This window comes from Dryobates pubescens, chromosome 13, assembly GCF_014839835.1.
Source record: "Dryobates pubescens isolate bDryPub1 chromosome 13, bDryPub1.pri, whole genome shotgun sequence".
NCBI classification, from domain to species: Eukaryota; Metazoa; Chordata; class Aves; order Piciformes; family Picidae; genus Dryobates; species Dryobates pubescens.
The window spans coordinates 31,685,083-31,700,784 of record NC_071624.1 but is presented as its reverse complement, the minus strand read 5'-3'; the positions used below and the strand labels follow the sequence as shown (position 1 = coordinate 31,700,784).

Below are 15,702 nucleotides of genomic sequence, written 5' to 3'. Positions count from 1 at the left end.
TGGAACCACCTGAACCCCACTGACAGCCGTTGGTGTGAGGACTTGCTATCAAAGTCAGGAAGAAGAAACTGTCTTGTGAATGGTTGGAATGTCTGAGTCACCTCAGGAAGAGGGTGGGTCCTATACAGTATCAGATCTGTGATGGCCACTTCGACTGTGAAGCTGCCTCGATGCTAACCAGTTGCAGAAGGAATGAGATTAGTCACCGGCGGGGTGGGACCAGCTTTGAATGCAGGCCGGCTTGGAATCCTGAGCCTCAAAGCAATTTCAGTAGGAGGAGAGGAGTCCTCAGTGCAGTCCTGAGTGGTGTGGGGAGTGCAGCTGACTCCAGCAAAAGGCTGTGTGGTGGGGCTGAGGGACCCCTGAATCCAAGCCACCTTGTCTTTCTGTAAAGATCTAGCTCTGCCTTGGCACCACCTTGGTGGCAGGAAGCTGCCAGCATCCCCAGTGCTGCACTTCAGGCCAAATGTACCAACCAGGTGGTGGGGTTTGTGTGTCCTTTCTCTCCCCAGGGGTTCTCTTGAGCACTGCCTTCCTCTCATTGCTGAGGTTTGCAGGTGTGTGCGAGGCAGTGGTGACTGCAGACCTTGATAGGTGATGGAGGAGGACTGGTTAGTCTTGCTCCACTGAGTTCTGTCTGTCACAAAGCCTTCCTCAGCTGAAGGAAGGGCAGTGCACAGGGACAGCATTCAGCTATTCTTGGCTGTTCCTAGAAGTGGCACAGGGACACGAGCAAATTGAGGCCTTTGGGGCTTCTTGGGTGTGGACATTTTGGCTTGAGTGGGGGTTTTTGGGTGTGTTTGGGGGTTTTTGTTTGTTTGCTTCCTGTTTGTTTTCATTCTGTCCCTTTTGAAGGGTGTATGTCAACAAGGCTGCCCCCCAAATGATTCTGTGCAGGTGACTTTGTAGTTAACAAGCCAGGATGTTGAGGGGGGTGCTTGGAACAGACGCTTGCCAGGGAAGTGAAGTGCTGCAGATTGGTTGATTGGTGACTTCCTGTGGGTCTGCCACAGTTTGCTCCCAGCAGAACTCTGCCCTGTAGCTGTTGACAGGTATCTAGTTCTGAGTAACAGCTCAGAGTTGGAGGGATGGAGCAGGCCAGGCATTGCTGTGGTAGGGTTACAGAGGAGCAGTTTGGGGTTACTTTCCATTGGAGGGGGGAAATGCCATCCTCACTGGGATGGCATGTCCAGAACCACCTTGTGAGCACAGCTGCAGCTGGTTTTAGGCAGTGCTGTGGTCAGGTCTCCTGGAGGCAGTGGCAACATTGACAGAATACTGGGGTGTGATTTGTCCTGCAGTTCCTGCACCAGTGCTGGATTTGCAGAGCATTCACTGCTTGGTGGTAGCTAATGATAAGGAAACCACCCCCCGGGCTCAGTGCTGTGATTGTTTACCGTGGTGCTGCTGCAGGCAGATTCTGGACGCTTGTATCTGTGTCTTCAGCTGCGCAGTGCTTCGGACGGTGCTGGCGTGTGTGGAGCAGTGCCTTATTGTGTCTTCCCCCAGTGTTTATGGCTACAAAAAGCGTTGCCATGCTCCCGCAGCCGCAGAGGCTCAGCCATGAGGAGTCTGTTCCAGGGCTTTCCTCCGCGGCCGCATTGCCCTCTAGAGGGCCCTTCGGAGCGGCTGGGCCGGGGGCTCGGCGGCTCAGCGCCCTCCGCCTGTGTGCCGAGCTCTGGCTGGGACCACAGGCTGGGGCTGCTGTGACCCACTTGTCTCTCTGCCTGGCAGGGAGCGAGGTGTGGGCAAAGAGTAAGTGAAACGTTTGCTTCTGCCTTGGGGAAGGATGCAGTTTCCAACAGCATTGTTCTTGAGCTAGCTGCTAGTGAGGAGGGCAGGCTCATCACAGTCACAGAATGGTAGGGACCTCTGGAGATCAAGTCCAACTCCCTGCCAAGGCAGGTTCACCTAGAGAAGGTTGTGCAGGAACACATCCAGGTGGGTTTTGAACGTCTTCAGAGGTGGAGACTCCACCACCTCTCTTGGCAGCTTGCTCCAGTGCTCTGTCACCTTCAAAGTAAAGATGTTCCTCCTCATGTTTAGATGGAACTTCTTCTGTGCCAGTTTGTGCCTCTTGCCCTGTCACTGGGCACTACTAGACTGGTCCCATCCTGCTGACACCCACCCTTTAAGTGTTTAGAAATGTTTGAGATCTTCCCCTCAGTCTTCTCCAGGCTAACCCCCCCAATTCTCTCAGTCTGTCCTCATAAGAGAGATGTTCCAGTCCCCTCAGCACCACTGTAGCCCTTTGCTGTACCCTCTCCAGCAAGTCCCTGTCCTTGAGCTGGGGAGCCCAGGGTAATGTCTCACCTACTCAGAGTGCTGCTGTCCTCCACACTTGCAGTGCAGTGCTGTGTGATGTCTGATGCAGATAAGCCACCAGCAGAGCCAGATCTAAGCAACTTGTAGTTTTAAGCTTATTTTGAAGAGACAGCAGAGCCTAGATGGGTTTACAAACCACCTCCTGATCCCCTGTGATGGATAAGCAGCCATTCATGCTGTAAGCTTAGTGTTCACTCTTATTCTTGTATAAGAAAGGCTTCTGTTTAAAACCAGCTCCCTACCAACAGGGTTGTCCAACTTTCCCAGTCAGCCTCGGTGGTGGAGCTTCCTGTTGTCTAGTGGAGAAGCAGGAGAGCAGAGGCTGTGGGGACGTGTGCTTGCTGAGGCAGCTGGTGGGGAGGTCCCAAACCCAACTCCTCGCTCCTCAGCCTTTGTGTTGTGTTGAGTTGATCTCAGGGCTCAAGCTGGTTGGCCAGACTTGCCAAACAGCTTAAGTAAATGATGTGTTCCAAACAGACTCCTGTCAGGTATGCCAGAAATGCCACCTTCAGCAGTTCTCGTGGTGCCTACAAAGAGTACCTGCAGTGCAGCCTTCCAAAGGCAGTGCTGCTGAAGGGGACTTGCTGATGTCGCCCTGCCAAGGATCAGAACTGTCCCGTGGAAGGGGGCTGGTCACCAAGAATGCCAACATCTGTGTACTGAAGAAGGCACTGAATAGTGTGGGGGGGAAATGAGTCACTTCTGAAAGGCACAGTTCTGGCAGACCTGAACACCTCAAATTTCAGCTGTGTGCTCTGCATTGTCAGCTGTGTAGTGATCAAGTCACTTGTGGCAGCTCTGCCCTGTGGTGGTTGTGTCTCTCAGATAGGGTTTAAGAATGTGCTCTACTCCCAGGTATGAGAGAGGTGAAAGTTTAGCTGCAGGTAAACCGTGCTAAGAGGGGACAGAAGAGAAGGCTAGTGTTGTCTTTTAGAGTGTGGCTCTTTGAAACCTCTTCAGATAGTGTTACTAGAACAGAAAAGGTCATTGAACAGCACTGAGTGATAATCTACCTGCAAAGTTCACGTGCTGAATGATAGCCCTGCTCTGTAAAGCTGCTGTTTGGGTGGATCCCACTGAACTGTCTAATGCAATGCCACGAGTGAGCTGCAGAGACAGACTCTGTGTGCCTTGATGCTGTTGGTTATGGGCTGAAGTGTGCCATGGCACCCTCCATAGCTCTTCTGGAATGTTCTTTGCTTAAACTCTTCCCCCAAAGACTGAAAGCTAGAGGAGAGCGTTGGTGATCTCTGGGGTGTGCTGAAAATTAACTGATTGAACCTTGTGGGTTTAGTCTGAAGTGAGAAATCCACAGAAGATAAATTTGGCATAAGGATAGAGGGGTTTGGGGGGTAGCTTTTTGACAGGAGTAGTGGGTGCCAAAAGTAGGCTGTTTATGGTGGGCCTAAGTTCCTTTCATCACAAGAAGGTAGGAGGGAGTTGCCTACAGACTGGAGCCAGGCTGTGACTGAAGATGTCACCTTCAGCCACCCCTGGTGGGAAGAGAGGGAATAAAGGAAGTCTGTGAGTCCCTGCAGACTGCTCAGTCCAGGCTGGGGCTGTGCTGGAGGGGGCATAACCCAGACTAACCAAGTCAAACTGCAGTTACCAGTTCCAGTCAGTTTGTTCCGCCCAGAGTGGTGGTGCAAGGTGCAGAAGCCTTGGTGCTGGTCCGGAGGGACTGGGTGCCGCTTTGAAGGCAATTAATGGTGTCTCTTTCTCTTCCTTCTAGATGGATTGAACCTTCTGTGCTGAATGCCTCCAGATTCCCTATTGGATTTCACATCTGGACAAACCCTTGTGATCTGAGCCACTCTGGCAGACTGAATTTGTGCATCCAGGGGTCCTAAGCCTTTAGCTCTTGAGGAGGCAGCTGCTGCTGAATCACGTGAAGCTGACATCCCAGCCACAATGGTGCTGTCACAAAGGCAACGAGATGAACTGTAAGGCATCAGCATTTGGAACCTTGGGGTCATGTTTTCATTGAGCCTTAAATAGTCACTTTCCTTCCCTGCTGGATTTGTAGGGGGGCTCTGCTCAAGTGCCATGCATTGGGGTTCAGATAAATTAGTGCATCCTGCTCGTGGCATCTTGGGGCAAAATCTGTTTGCCAAAGGACATCCATCTCGAATCTGCTTGGGCTTTGTAACAAACCTGCTCGTTGTGGGTGGTGTGCTGTGTGGCAGCCGTAGATGTTGGTCTTAACTTTGTCTGTTTGTAAAACAAAGGTGTGACTGAGCTCCTCTGGCCTCAGTCAGAGCCGTGGCTGAAGATGCTGTTGTTTGCCTTGCAGAAATCGAGCAATAGCAGATTACCTTCGTTCTAATGGCTATGAAGAGGCTTACTCGGTTTTTAAAAAGGAAGCTGAGTTAGATGTGGTGAGTTCAAACCAGGCTCTTCATCTGCAGCTGAAGTGAAGAGCCTGCAATTGTGTGTCATTTGCACCCTTTCTGGAGATGGTTATCTGTTCTCTGCCTCTTTGGCTCCGAGCTGGAGGTGATAAACTCCTACAGCTTGTGGTCTGGCCAGAAAATTAAGGAACCATCAGTGGGTGATTTGGGGATTTCTGGGCAAAACTCCTGACCTTCTCTTCAGCTAATGATTCAGGCATCATTTAAATCTCTCTGGGTTTGTGTCTAGCTACTACTCAGCTACACAATACTACTCAGCTACACAACGCTGAGTTTCTCCTGCTGTGAACTTTTAGGGGTCTAAGTCCTAAGAGGGCCTGGATACTTCAAGATGAGAAGTGCTAGAGAACAAAGCTAGAAAAAGGCAATATGAAGATAGGAGAAAGGTGACAGAAGATGATGTTAACACCCAGCCCCAAAGACATGGCCCTGCACTGTCCTCACCTCAGCAACTCCATACCTGGAGCATCTTGTGTGGGGAGAGGCTGAGAGAGCTGGCACTGTTCAGCCAGGAGAGGAGAAAGCTGATGGAGATCTTCTTGTTTATAAATAGCTGATGGGAGGGTGTGAAGATGACAAAGCTGGGCTCTCCTCAGTGCTGCTAGTAGCAGGACAAGAGCCAGTACATGGGAAATTGCATGTAAACATAGTAGAAAACTTTGGTTTTCACTGGGAGAATTGAATGCTGGAGTAAGTTGCCCATAGAGCTTGGGGAGTCTGTCCCTGGAGATACCAAAACCTCACAGTCCCAGTCCTGGGCAGACTGCTCCAGCTGACCTTCCTTTGAGTAAGGAATTTGGACTTAATGATCTCTAGAGGTCCTTTCCAACCTGAACTATTCTGGGCTCAATATTCAGAAGGATGTGTTTAATTTTAGCACATTAAATTTGTGTTTCCTGCTGTTGTGTCCATCTCCCCCTCCCCTCCCTGTAACTCATTTCCTTAACTGGGCTTATTCTTATCATGGAATTCTGCTTAACAGCATAAACCCTCTGCAACCCCAGGTCAGAAAGCTGAAGGCTCTTCTCTTGTAACCAGAGCTGAGATGGTGTAAGATCACACAGCTCTGCAGGCTGACGTCACTTGGTCATATTTAAGGAACAGGAAGACAGAACAGGGTTGCTTTTGTCCTCTCCTGGATCACACAGAGCAAGCGCCGGAAGCCTGCTTTGGGGCTGGGTCAGCGCTGAAGTCACTGCCTCAGACTCTTGCATACCACTTGGATCACCCTAGAGTAGGAGGGCAGAGCTAAGTAGCTCATCGAAATTGATGAGCTCTGCTAAGCATCTCTTTTGTTAGACCATACAGATGCCAATGACTTAGAGCAGTTGCTTCTTGTGAGTTGATGCTGTTGATTCACCTTGAGCAGGTGATTCTTGGTGTGGCTTTAACCTTGCCGCTCTTTAGCACAGGAGGTGTGTGAGTTATCTGAACTCAGGTTCCCCTGGATGCAGCTGCATTGAGCAGTAAACCTGTGTTAGCTGCTTTTGATAAATCCTTGCCTTTTCTGTATTAGGAAGCTTGATTTGTTCTTTTTCCAAGTTGAAAGCTTGCCTTAATTTCCCCAATCTGCTTCCAGGATCTAATAAATAAGTAGAAATGACAAATTGGAATACCATCCTTGTAATTGAAAATCCTAATACCAGTCCCTTATCTGCCTTATCTATCAACCTAATTAAGGCTTTTCTTCCCAAAGGTTAGAAAGCCAATCTAAATAGGCTAGATGGTCCTGAGGGAAAGAGAAAGTGCAGTTGCTGAAAGTTCCACATGACTTTCTTGCAAGAATTGGATGGGGCTACACTAAAATCACCAAAAAAGAAAGAAAAGAGTTAAAGGCAGAAATGATTTCAATAAATGGGGAGGGTTCAAGCAGAGCTCTGCACAGAGGGATTGCATTTCCTGTGCTGATCTCTCCTGCAGATAGCTCCAGCCTTTACAACTGCTCCTGAAGTAGCAGGTTACCAGCTGGTCTCTGAGCCAGGTAGCCAGTCCTCAGTTTCTCTGGAGTAAGCCATGACATTGTCATTTTCCTCTTGCCTTTGTTACTCTCCACCTGACTGAGAATTATTCTAGTATGAGATTTGCCATTTTGTACCTGGAAAGAGGAATTTGAGGACTCTCCTGTGCATCTGCTGTTTGCTTTCCTTCTGTGGCTTTTCTCCCTCTTTCTTCTGTTAATAGATGGGAGGCAGATAAAAGAGGAGTAATCCCCTGGCTTTTCCAGTAACATCAGGTGCTCATTGTTGCTTCTCAGTTATTCCTTAGAGCCCAAAGGAGAAAAATACTAAGCAGGAGAAAATTACTCTCCATCAAAGTTTCATTAGAGGTACAAAGTCCATGCTGATTTCTCCAGTGTCTGAGGTGGTGTTCTGTAGGGCAGGTGTAGTCTGCCTTCCCCTGCACCTACTGAAGATGTAGGGGAGAGAGCTTAGAGCTTGTCATGGAAAGGTAGCACCAAATATTGCACTGTCGTGGTGTTAACTAGAACCAAGTTATCCAACCCCAAGCACTCAGAAGTTTTCAAGGGAGATGGAGTGTGTGCAGTCTTTCCTGCATTCCTCTTTCTGTAGTCAAGAGGGTTTTATCAAAATGAAGTGTTTATCTTGCCTTGGAAGAAACACTTCAGCAGGCTTTAGAACTAGAATGTATTCATTAATTTAAGTGTTTCTTCTCTTCAGAATGAAGAGTTAGATAAGAAGTATGCTGGACTTCTGGAAAAGAAATGGACATCTGTTATAAGATTACAAAAGAAGGTAAGCAGAGATCTGATGGATTTACTTGCATCAAGAGTTAACATCCACCACTGACCAGAGCAGTGCGTGTTGGCCTTGTCAGACACCTGCAGGGCTTACAAAAGACATCTCAAAAGGACATTGAGTAGGGAGAACAGAGAAATCCATGCTGTGGAAAATGTTTTGTCTCAGTGCTGGCAGAAACATCCTCTGGGTTGCTTTCTGCATATGCCCTGGCTGCAGTTCATGGATGGCATGTGCAGCTGAGAGCTGGAAAGGGAAGGGGTGGCTTAAGGCACTTGTGTGCAAGGGTTGAGAAGCTGTCTCCAGAAGGCTTGACTGACTTAGAAAGTGGGTAAAAACCTGTGCTTTGGCCATTACCTTAAAGGGCAGAAACCATTAACTCCAGTGCATTAGAGCAAGAGATTCTGCTGCAAGTGCACAGTACAGAACTCTTTTTAGTAATGCTTCAGTGGAGCTGGAGTGGATTAAAGGGGAAAAGAAAAACAAACCCCAGTGTGCTGACAATGAAGACTGTGTATTGTGCAGGTTAATGGAGGAAGTGTTTAACTGCACCTTCAGTTTCTCTCTGGGTAAAGATGCCAGCTCAGGGGCACAAGCAACCCCTGCAGCAGAGGCATTCCTTCTGCTAACCACCTTCAATCCTCTGTCACAAGAGGAGCTCAAACATTAGTGCAGCGTCTGAGTGTGGTTTTGTAGAGCTTCCCTGTCAAAATATTTGGGAAGCTGGAGAAGAATAAATGTTTAATGGTTACATTATGAAAGAATACATGTTTATAAATGAGGAATTTAGGTTTGACTTTCAGAAGTACCAACAGGATGGAGTATTGGTAAGCAGCCTGGGTCTGTCCAGTCCCTGCTGTACTGTCAGTTTGGGAGCCAGTTGCCTTTGGGGTTATGCATGAGTGAAGGTGAATTAGGTCCTGTACAACACTAGAAATTGAGTGGTCTCCCTTTGAAATTCCATAGGTAATGGAATTAGAATCAAAGCTGAATGAAGCCAAGGAAGAATTTACATCAGGTGGACCTCTTGGTCAGAAACGAGACCCTAAAGAGTGGATTCCTCGTCCTCCAGAGAAGTATGCACTGAGTGGGCACAGGAGTCCTGTCACTCGAGTCATTTTCCATCCAGTGTTCAGTGTTATGGTCTCTGCTTCAGAGGATGCCACAATAAAGGTAGGTGCTTGCTAGAGAACACCCAGCTGGGCAGAGGATGTGTGATGGGTCACATCAGTGCTTCCAGCTGGGCTTGTGTTGCACTGGTGGAAGATCATTTGACTCTGCTTCAGCAGGGACACTTCTTTCAAGGCTGATGTCCTGTGTAAGCTGTGCATTTGAGCTTGGTGCTGGTCCACTTGGTATCTTCCAGAGTATTTTACTACCCTTTGGCCTGAGGAAGGAATAATTAAGGAAGGAATAATTAAGTGGATTTAGAGGATGGAGAAATAGATAAAGGCCTGGTGGGGGAAGGATGCATTTTGGCTGCTTGGCAGAGGAGGAAGGGTGTAGTGTATGAGCAGGGAGGTGAAGGAAGCCAGCCAGCTGCCTCAGCTGTTCTAAGAGTTGATTTTTAAAGCTGAGTGAAGGTGGCTATGCAGCTGTATTCTGAACAGAGAGAGAGTTCTTCCTGTTGGTTCTGCATGGGACATGCTGGTTCCCTTGAAGTCCCTGGAACTAAATAGGCCCTTATCACAGTGTACAGTGGCATGAAGAGGTTTGTTGTGGTAAGCAAATAGATTCTCATTTTGGCATCCAATAGAGACCTGGTTGTGCATTTTGTTGTTGTCTGAATGTCTCAAGAGAATTATCCTGATTAAAGGATCCTTCTGATTGTTCTGTTCTGGGTCGAAAACTCTTTGGAGAAGTGCTGTTCTGAAAAACCTTGAGTAGTGTGGTAAGCAGTGTGCTTGAAAAGGCAGGTTCTGGCAGTGGCTGCCTCCTGGAGAAGATGGCAATGAAAAGTGTCAGCCAGAGCTAGTTCATGAAAGGCTTTAACCTGTTCTTGTTTCTGCAGCAGGCTTGAACATAGAGGACTTGTGTGTCTGTCTTCAGGCAGACAGGGCCAGCTGCAACAGGGACAGCTCTGTTTGTTAGATGTTCTAAGAGGAGCCTAATTAGCCTTGGGTTTGCTCCCTCTTATGGAGGCACTGGATGAGTCTCCTTATTCTTGGAAGTGAAGCTGTGGAGCTTGATTTCTGACTGCTGCATGTCCAGCTCCTGCATTCTGCTGGGATGATGGAGTCTTTCTCTTGTGGCATGGGTTTAGATGGTTAGGATACAGTTGTAAATGAAGTGTCTAATTCTGTGCTTGAGAGAGACAAAATCTGTAGGAGCTTGTTTTGTTTCAAAGGCCTTTGTTTGTGGTTAGATGACAGAAGAGTGAGTTAATTAGGAGGTGAGAACGGGGGCTCGGTGCTGGCGCAGTTATTAACGGCACACGTTTAATCTCTGACAGATTCTGTAATCTGCTAATGTGTGCATCTCCAGCTCCTCTGAGTGCCTTCTGAACATTGCTCCCTAGGATGCAGAGTATTTGCAGCTTGGCTCTGAAGCAGCAAGGCCATCCTGGAGGGAGCCACAGGGAAGCTTGGGGAAGAGGGGGGATGGGGACTGTTAAAGGTGGTGCTCTCCCCAGCAGCTGGAAAGGGGCTGTGCTGCCAGAGCTGGGGAGCCAGCACAGAAAGGAGTGGAGAAACACAGGTGACAAAGTGGATTTGTTCTGTCCAAGGTTTCCTGAATTGATCTTTACTTTTAAAGGTGTTGAGTGTCAAGACCTTGAGATCCACTTCCTGCCCTGCTGTGTGTACAATGCTTTACGTTGGCCGAGATAGCTCTCGGGGTGCATGGGTTCAGTTCCCTCCCCAGTGACCAAAATCATACAAAAACAATGCTTGTTTTTCTCTGCTGTTAGGCTCCTTAGGGCTCTCTCTCTCTTTTGTCTTCTTGCTCAATTAATTATTGAATAAGGTGCCAGACTGGCCTGCAGAGTGCAAATGTAAGGCTGGAGAACACAAAGAGTAATGGGCTGCTGCTAACGGCTTCTCTGTTCACTTGTCAGGTGTGGGATTATGAGACAGGAGACTTTGAGCGGACCCTTAAGGGGCATACAGACTCTGTGCAAGATATTTCCTTTGACCACACTGGCAAGCTATTGGCCTCCTGTTCTGCTGATATGACCATTAAGCTATGGGATTTCCAGGGCTTTGAGTGCATCAGAACTATGCATGGTAAGGTGCAAAGGGAATTGATGTAGTGGTCTCTAAAGCGAAGGGATTTTATTGCTATTATTTTGTTTTCTAATCCAGGAAACCTGCTGATGTGGAGAGGGTTTATAAACCAGAGGGTTGCCCTAAGGAAAGGGGGGGTGGGGGGCACTTTGGGGCTGTGAGTGCTCTGTGAATGAGGCACGTGTTTAGTGTCTGTGGAACGAAGTAGCATCTCAGATGTGCTGTGCAAGGTGCTGTGGGAAGCGTCCCCTAATGATATTGAAATGAAATGGCACTTAAAGGGCTTTAGTGCTAAAAATCACATGCTTGGTGGACAGTGAAACTGTGCCTTCAAAGCAGTGAAAAATGACCTCCTTCACCCCTCTGCTTGCCTGCTGCAATGAGCAGGAGAGGGGCTGTGCGTGCAGGATGTCTGCTGCCTCCACCTCTGCTGGTGGATGATGTGCCCTCTGCATAGGCTCAGAAGCCAAAGGAGAAAATGAGAAAGTAAAAGCACCCCAACTATTAGACTCTGATCTTGACAGCAAGGATTTTATAGTCCTGATATAAAGGCATTTTTATACTGCTGCTGCTCTTGCTTTTTTAATATGTTCTTGTAGAAGTGGTGGGTAGGAATAAAGAGTGTTTGAGACTCATGAAAGCACACACACCAGAGGAAACAGAAAGCTGTTGACTTCTGTGCGTCTTCAAACATCACAGAACACTGTAGCAGAGGAAGCACAGAGGCTGCAGCTGGCTGATAGCAAGCAAATGAAGCAGTGCTGGAGGGGCTGCTTGGCCTTTAAAGCTTTCTGTGTGAATACACATGCAGTGTGTGCCGTTCCATCAGCTGGGTGACATGAGTGTGGGTGAGCTGCCTTCACCTGGGTGACATCCCTTCAGCTCGCTTGCTAGTAGAAAGAAGCAATCTTTTCAGTGAGGAGCTGTAAAGCACCCTGCTTGCACTGAAACCAGTCCTCTCTGACACCTCAGCTCCCTGATCACTGATGTGAGTGCTTTGTTGTGGCTGGAGTTCACTGGGGGCTCCGAAGTCTTAGTTGGAAGGAGTGGAAATGAAAATGGGGAAGCTGTCCCTGGTAGTTCTTGGCTTGCGAGGTGCAGCGTAGCTGCCAATAAAAGAAGAAAAGGCAACTTGTTAGTGAACTTAGTGGCTCTAACCTTTTGGAAAAGGGAACATCAGATCTTCAGATGAAAAGAGGAAGCTGTTTAATGCCTCTTAAGATGTTGAGAAATGATATCTACTCCAGACTGATCTCGGAGCTGATCCCCTCTTCCGTTCTGTCCCGTCGCAGCCGTGCCAGCGCCGCTCGCAGCGCTGAGTCTCTGGCTTTAAAACATCTCAGAGACCATTTCAAAGGCTGCTCAGTGCCTGGCCTCTGTGGGTTCTAAAAATATAAATGATGATTTCCTAAAGCCTCAAGCTTACATGTAAAGATTATTCCATAAAGCATGCCCCACTGCTGTAGCTACTTGCCCAGGGTAAACGTGCCAGGCCTGCGTGCTCTGTGTGTAACAAACTCTTGCAGGACCACTTCAGAAAGGTTTTATTGGTTGATTTGTTGTTTTGTTGGGTTTCTTTTTTTTTTAGGTCATGATCATAATGTTTCTTCAGTAGCCATCATGCCTAATGGAGATCATATAGTTTCTGCCTCAAGGGATAAAACTATCAAAATGTGGGAAGTCCAGACAGGGTAAGTGCACTTCTGGCAAAACACGGGCACCTAAACAAAGGCAGCATAAAGCACTGGGTGCAGGAAATGGGTCAGGGAAGTCTTGAATGTCAGCAAACACTGTCTGCATTGAGGTATGATATTGTGCCCTTTAGAGGCATGCATGGCAGGGTTCTGCCTTCAGTCAGTAAGCACAGGGTTTAGCACCGACTAATTGAAAGTGGCTTTGTCTCTCTGGGAGCCGTGAACCCAAAGCACCGCAACTCAGGACCAGGCAGGAGTATAAACTCAGTGGGGAACCAGAAGCTTAGAGCACGAGGCGGGTGAAATCTGCTACCTTTCTTGGCATCAAGGTGTCTCCTGTGCTTGGGGGGCTGTGGGTGGGGTTGGTTGGCTGGGTTTTGGTGTGGTTGTTGGGGTTTTTGTTTTGCCTTGTCGTTCATCATCAGCCTCTGGATGACCTATAAATCTCTGCTTCTTCGTGAAACACCTATTTTAGGCCAGCTGCCATGCCAGCTGCTTTGCTTTTCTCCAAGCTTCCTGTTGGCTCCCTCAACAAGGATTTGCTGGTTCTCAGCTGTCACTTTCCTCAGGTTAACTTCCTCTCCCCGCGCTGCTTTCTGGCCCCGCGCGCTTTCTCTTGACTTCTAAGAGCGGGTCAAGCGTCCTCCCGTCTGAAAGGCCTCCCTGGTGGCCCCGTGGAGGCTGGGTTGGGTCATTGCTGTTGCCCTTCTCCCCACAGTTACTGTGTGAAGACTTTCACGGGTCACAGAGAATGGGTGCGCATGGTGCGGCCCAACCAGGACGGCACCCTCATTGCCAGCTGCTCCAACGACCAGACCGTGCGCGTCTGGGTGGTAGCCACGAAGGAGTGCAAAGCCGAGCTCCGGGAGCACGAGCACGTGGTAGAATGCATCTCCTGGGCTCCTGAGAGCTCCTACTCCACCATATCAGAAGCTACAGGATCAGAGGTAATGCCCCCAGATCGGCACAGACGGTGCTCTCTCTGTGTAGAAGTGGCTGGGTGCTGCTTAGAGGAACTAAGGTTGGTTGGTTTTGAATCTCTTTTGAAGAGCGGTTGCTTCAAAGCCAGGGCACAGCTGGAGCATGGCTGTCCACGGAGCAACAGGGCTCTTTGTAGATTCATTGTTTAACCAGCACCAGGGCAACAGGACAGAGTCTCAAGCTGTGCCAGGGCAGGTTTAGGCTGGAGGTTAGGAAGAAGTTCTTCATAGAAAGAGAGGTTGGCCAGTGGGATGTGCTGCCCAGGGAGGTGGTGGAGTCACCATCACTGGAGGTGTTCAAGAGACTTGATGGGGTGCTTGGTGCCATGGTTTAGTTGATTAGACAGTGTTGGACTGGATGATCTCAAAGGTCTCTTCCAACCTGGTTAATTCTATCCTAATAAGAAAAATATCAACAAAATCTCCAACTGAACTTGCAGAGCACATAGCCCAAGATGAAGACTTCAGCAAATCTCAGCAACAACTGCAACATGTTTATGAGTGCTTCTACTGGCAAGCCCTGTATTCTGGGCAATAATAGCAGCACTCTATTTTCAAAGCACCTCTTGCTTCAGCATTTCAAACTGATCCCCAAATCTTCACTGCCCTGGGAAGCAGCTATCATTAGGTAGCAAAGTGCTTGGCAGATCTGCCAGGTGTCCTGGTCACCCCCATCTTGGCTTCATGGAATCCCTGCTCTTCTGTGTTGGAACACTAGGGCCCTGCCCCGCTGCAGGGGAGCTTTGAAGAGATGCTCTGTTTCTGAGCAGACCACCTTCCCATGTTTCAGCAGAGAGATGTGGAAGGCAGCTGCTCTGGCATAAGTTGAGGGTTATAAGGGTGCTCAGCAGGTGGAAGTTGTGGGAAGCAGAGAGTTAGGAATGCAGAAATGCAGCTGCCTTGGGTGCCCTGCACTGGAAGGAAGCTTTGACTGCCATGCCCCAGTGTGTAGTGTTAACCAGAGAGCATTCTTCAATGCAAATCCCCCCTCAGGTGATCACAGATACATCTTCTCTGGTTTGGTTACTAAAGCTTCCAGAAAGGCTTACTAAAGGCCAGCCAAAATTCCCTCCTGAGGATGACAGTGTAGAGGAAATGGTTAGAAATGCTCTCCCATTCCTGGCTGATCAACCCCAGGCATTCCTGCCATGCCCTCGGCCTCTCAGAGGTCCCAGATACCCAAGGGGGATAGTAGATACCCCTCAGGGTTGTGTTTAGTGACGGATTTCGCAGGTTTCACTCCAGTTTCACTTGGCTCTTTGAAGGATGCTTCTAATCTTGTAATTCGAAAGCGATTAGGTTCCAGAGGTTCCCTTCCCCCGGCAGCGCTGCTGCAGCGCCTGCCCTGCCCTCTGCTGGCCAGCCGGGCACAGCGCAGCGCTGGGCGTGCAGCCAGCAGCGCGCAGCCTCAGCGGCAGCCGGAGCAGTGCGAGGGCTGAGAACCGAGCCTTGTTACCGTGCTTTGCTGATTGGAAATAAATTCGGAGTAGGAGCTTGTCGAAAATTCTTAGACATGCTTTGTTACCTGCTCTGAAGAATGAGAACGGCCAGCTCTGTCTGCCCTTCACACTCCTCCCTCCTGAGGTGTCCCACTCTGCCTGAGCCATGTCCACTGTTCAAAGAGGACAGCTTGCAGTAGGCAAGTGTGGATTCAGAGTCCAGGCTTGGTGCAGCAGCAGGATGTAATTTCCTTAATAGATGAACTCCTCCTCTTGGGTGTTTCTTTCTCCTGGTATCAGTAACAAAATGGGTTGTGCTCATGAGCTGGAAGCTGTCACACCATCTAATGTGGCTGCTAAGAAACAGCGCTCAGAAGGGATCTGCTTCCTCCCTCCTCTCTCCCCCTGTGTCCTATATGTGCTGTAACCTACAACATAATTTTCTGTAGACTAAGAAGAGTGGCAAGCCTGGGCCTTTTCTGCTGTCTGGATCCAGAGACAAGACCATTAAGATGTGGGACATTAGCACTGGCATGTGCCTTATGACACTTGTAAGTCGATGGGTGTTTCTTTGCTGGTCACTGCTGCATGTCTAAACCCAGCTGGAAGGCAGCGAGTCCTTCCATGCTTGTGTTCTCAAGAGAAATGAGGCAAGCACTGGCAATGCACAGCTGTGGTGGCTGCTGTAGTTCAGATCTCGGTGGTGGTAAGCAGCACAGAGAATCTCAGCGTGCAGTTTGACTGCAGGAGAGCAGTGCTGCAGTTCTGTGTCTCCAGGAGTGCTGCTCCCCCGCCTCGGCCTTGCCTTCTGTAGGTGCCGTGTCCTGGCCTTCCTGCGGGCTGGGAACCGCTCTGCCAGCTGGGGCTGGGGAG

General features: G+C 49.1%; 1 protein-coding gene across 3 annotated transcripts in view; it reads left to right on the top strand.

The window, feature by feature from the left end:
* PAFAH1B1 (platelet activating factor acetylhydrolase 1b regulatory subunit 1) overlaps positions 1-15,702 on the top strand; it is a 30,776-nt gene that overhangs the window by 12,570 nt on the left and 2,504 nt on the right. For all 3 annotated transcript variants that reach the window (XM_054166640.1, XM_054166641.1, XM_054166642.1), the window contains exons 2-9: positions 4,058-4,268; positions 4,619-4,703; positions 7,415-7,489; positions 8,459-8,665; positions 10,548-10,716; positions 12,305-12,407; positions 13,129-13,357; positions 15,279-15,380. In XM_054166640.1, the coding sequence (XP_054022615.1) occupies positions 4,237-4,268; positions 4,619-4,703; positions 7,415-7,489; positions 8,459-8,665; positions 10,548-10,716; positions 12,305-12,407; positions 13,129-13,357; positions 15,279-15,380 (1,002 nt within the window). In that variant the 5' untranslated portion in view covers positions 4,058-4,236. The remainder of the gene's footprint in view (positions 1-4,057; positions 4,269-4,618; positions 4,704-7,414; positions 7,490-8,458; positions 8,666-10,547; positions 10,717-12,304; positions 12,408-13,128; positions 13,358-15,278; positions 15,381-15,702) is intronic.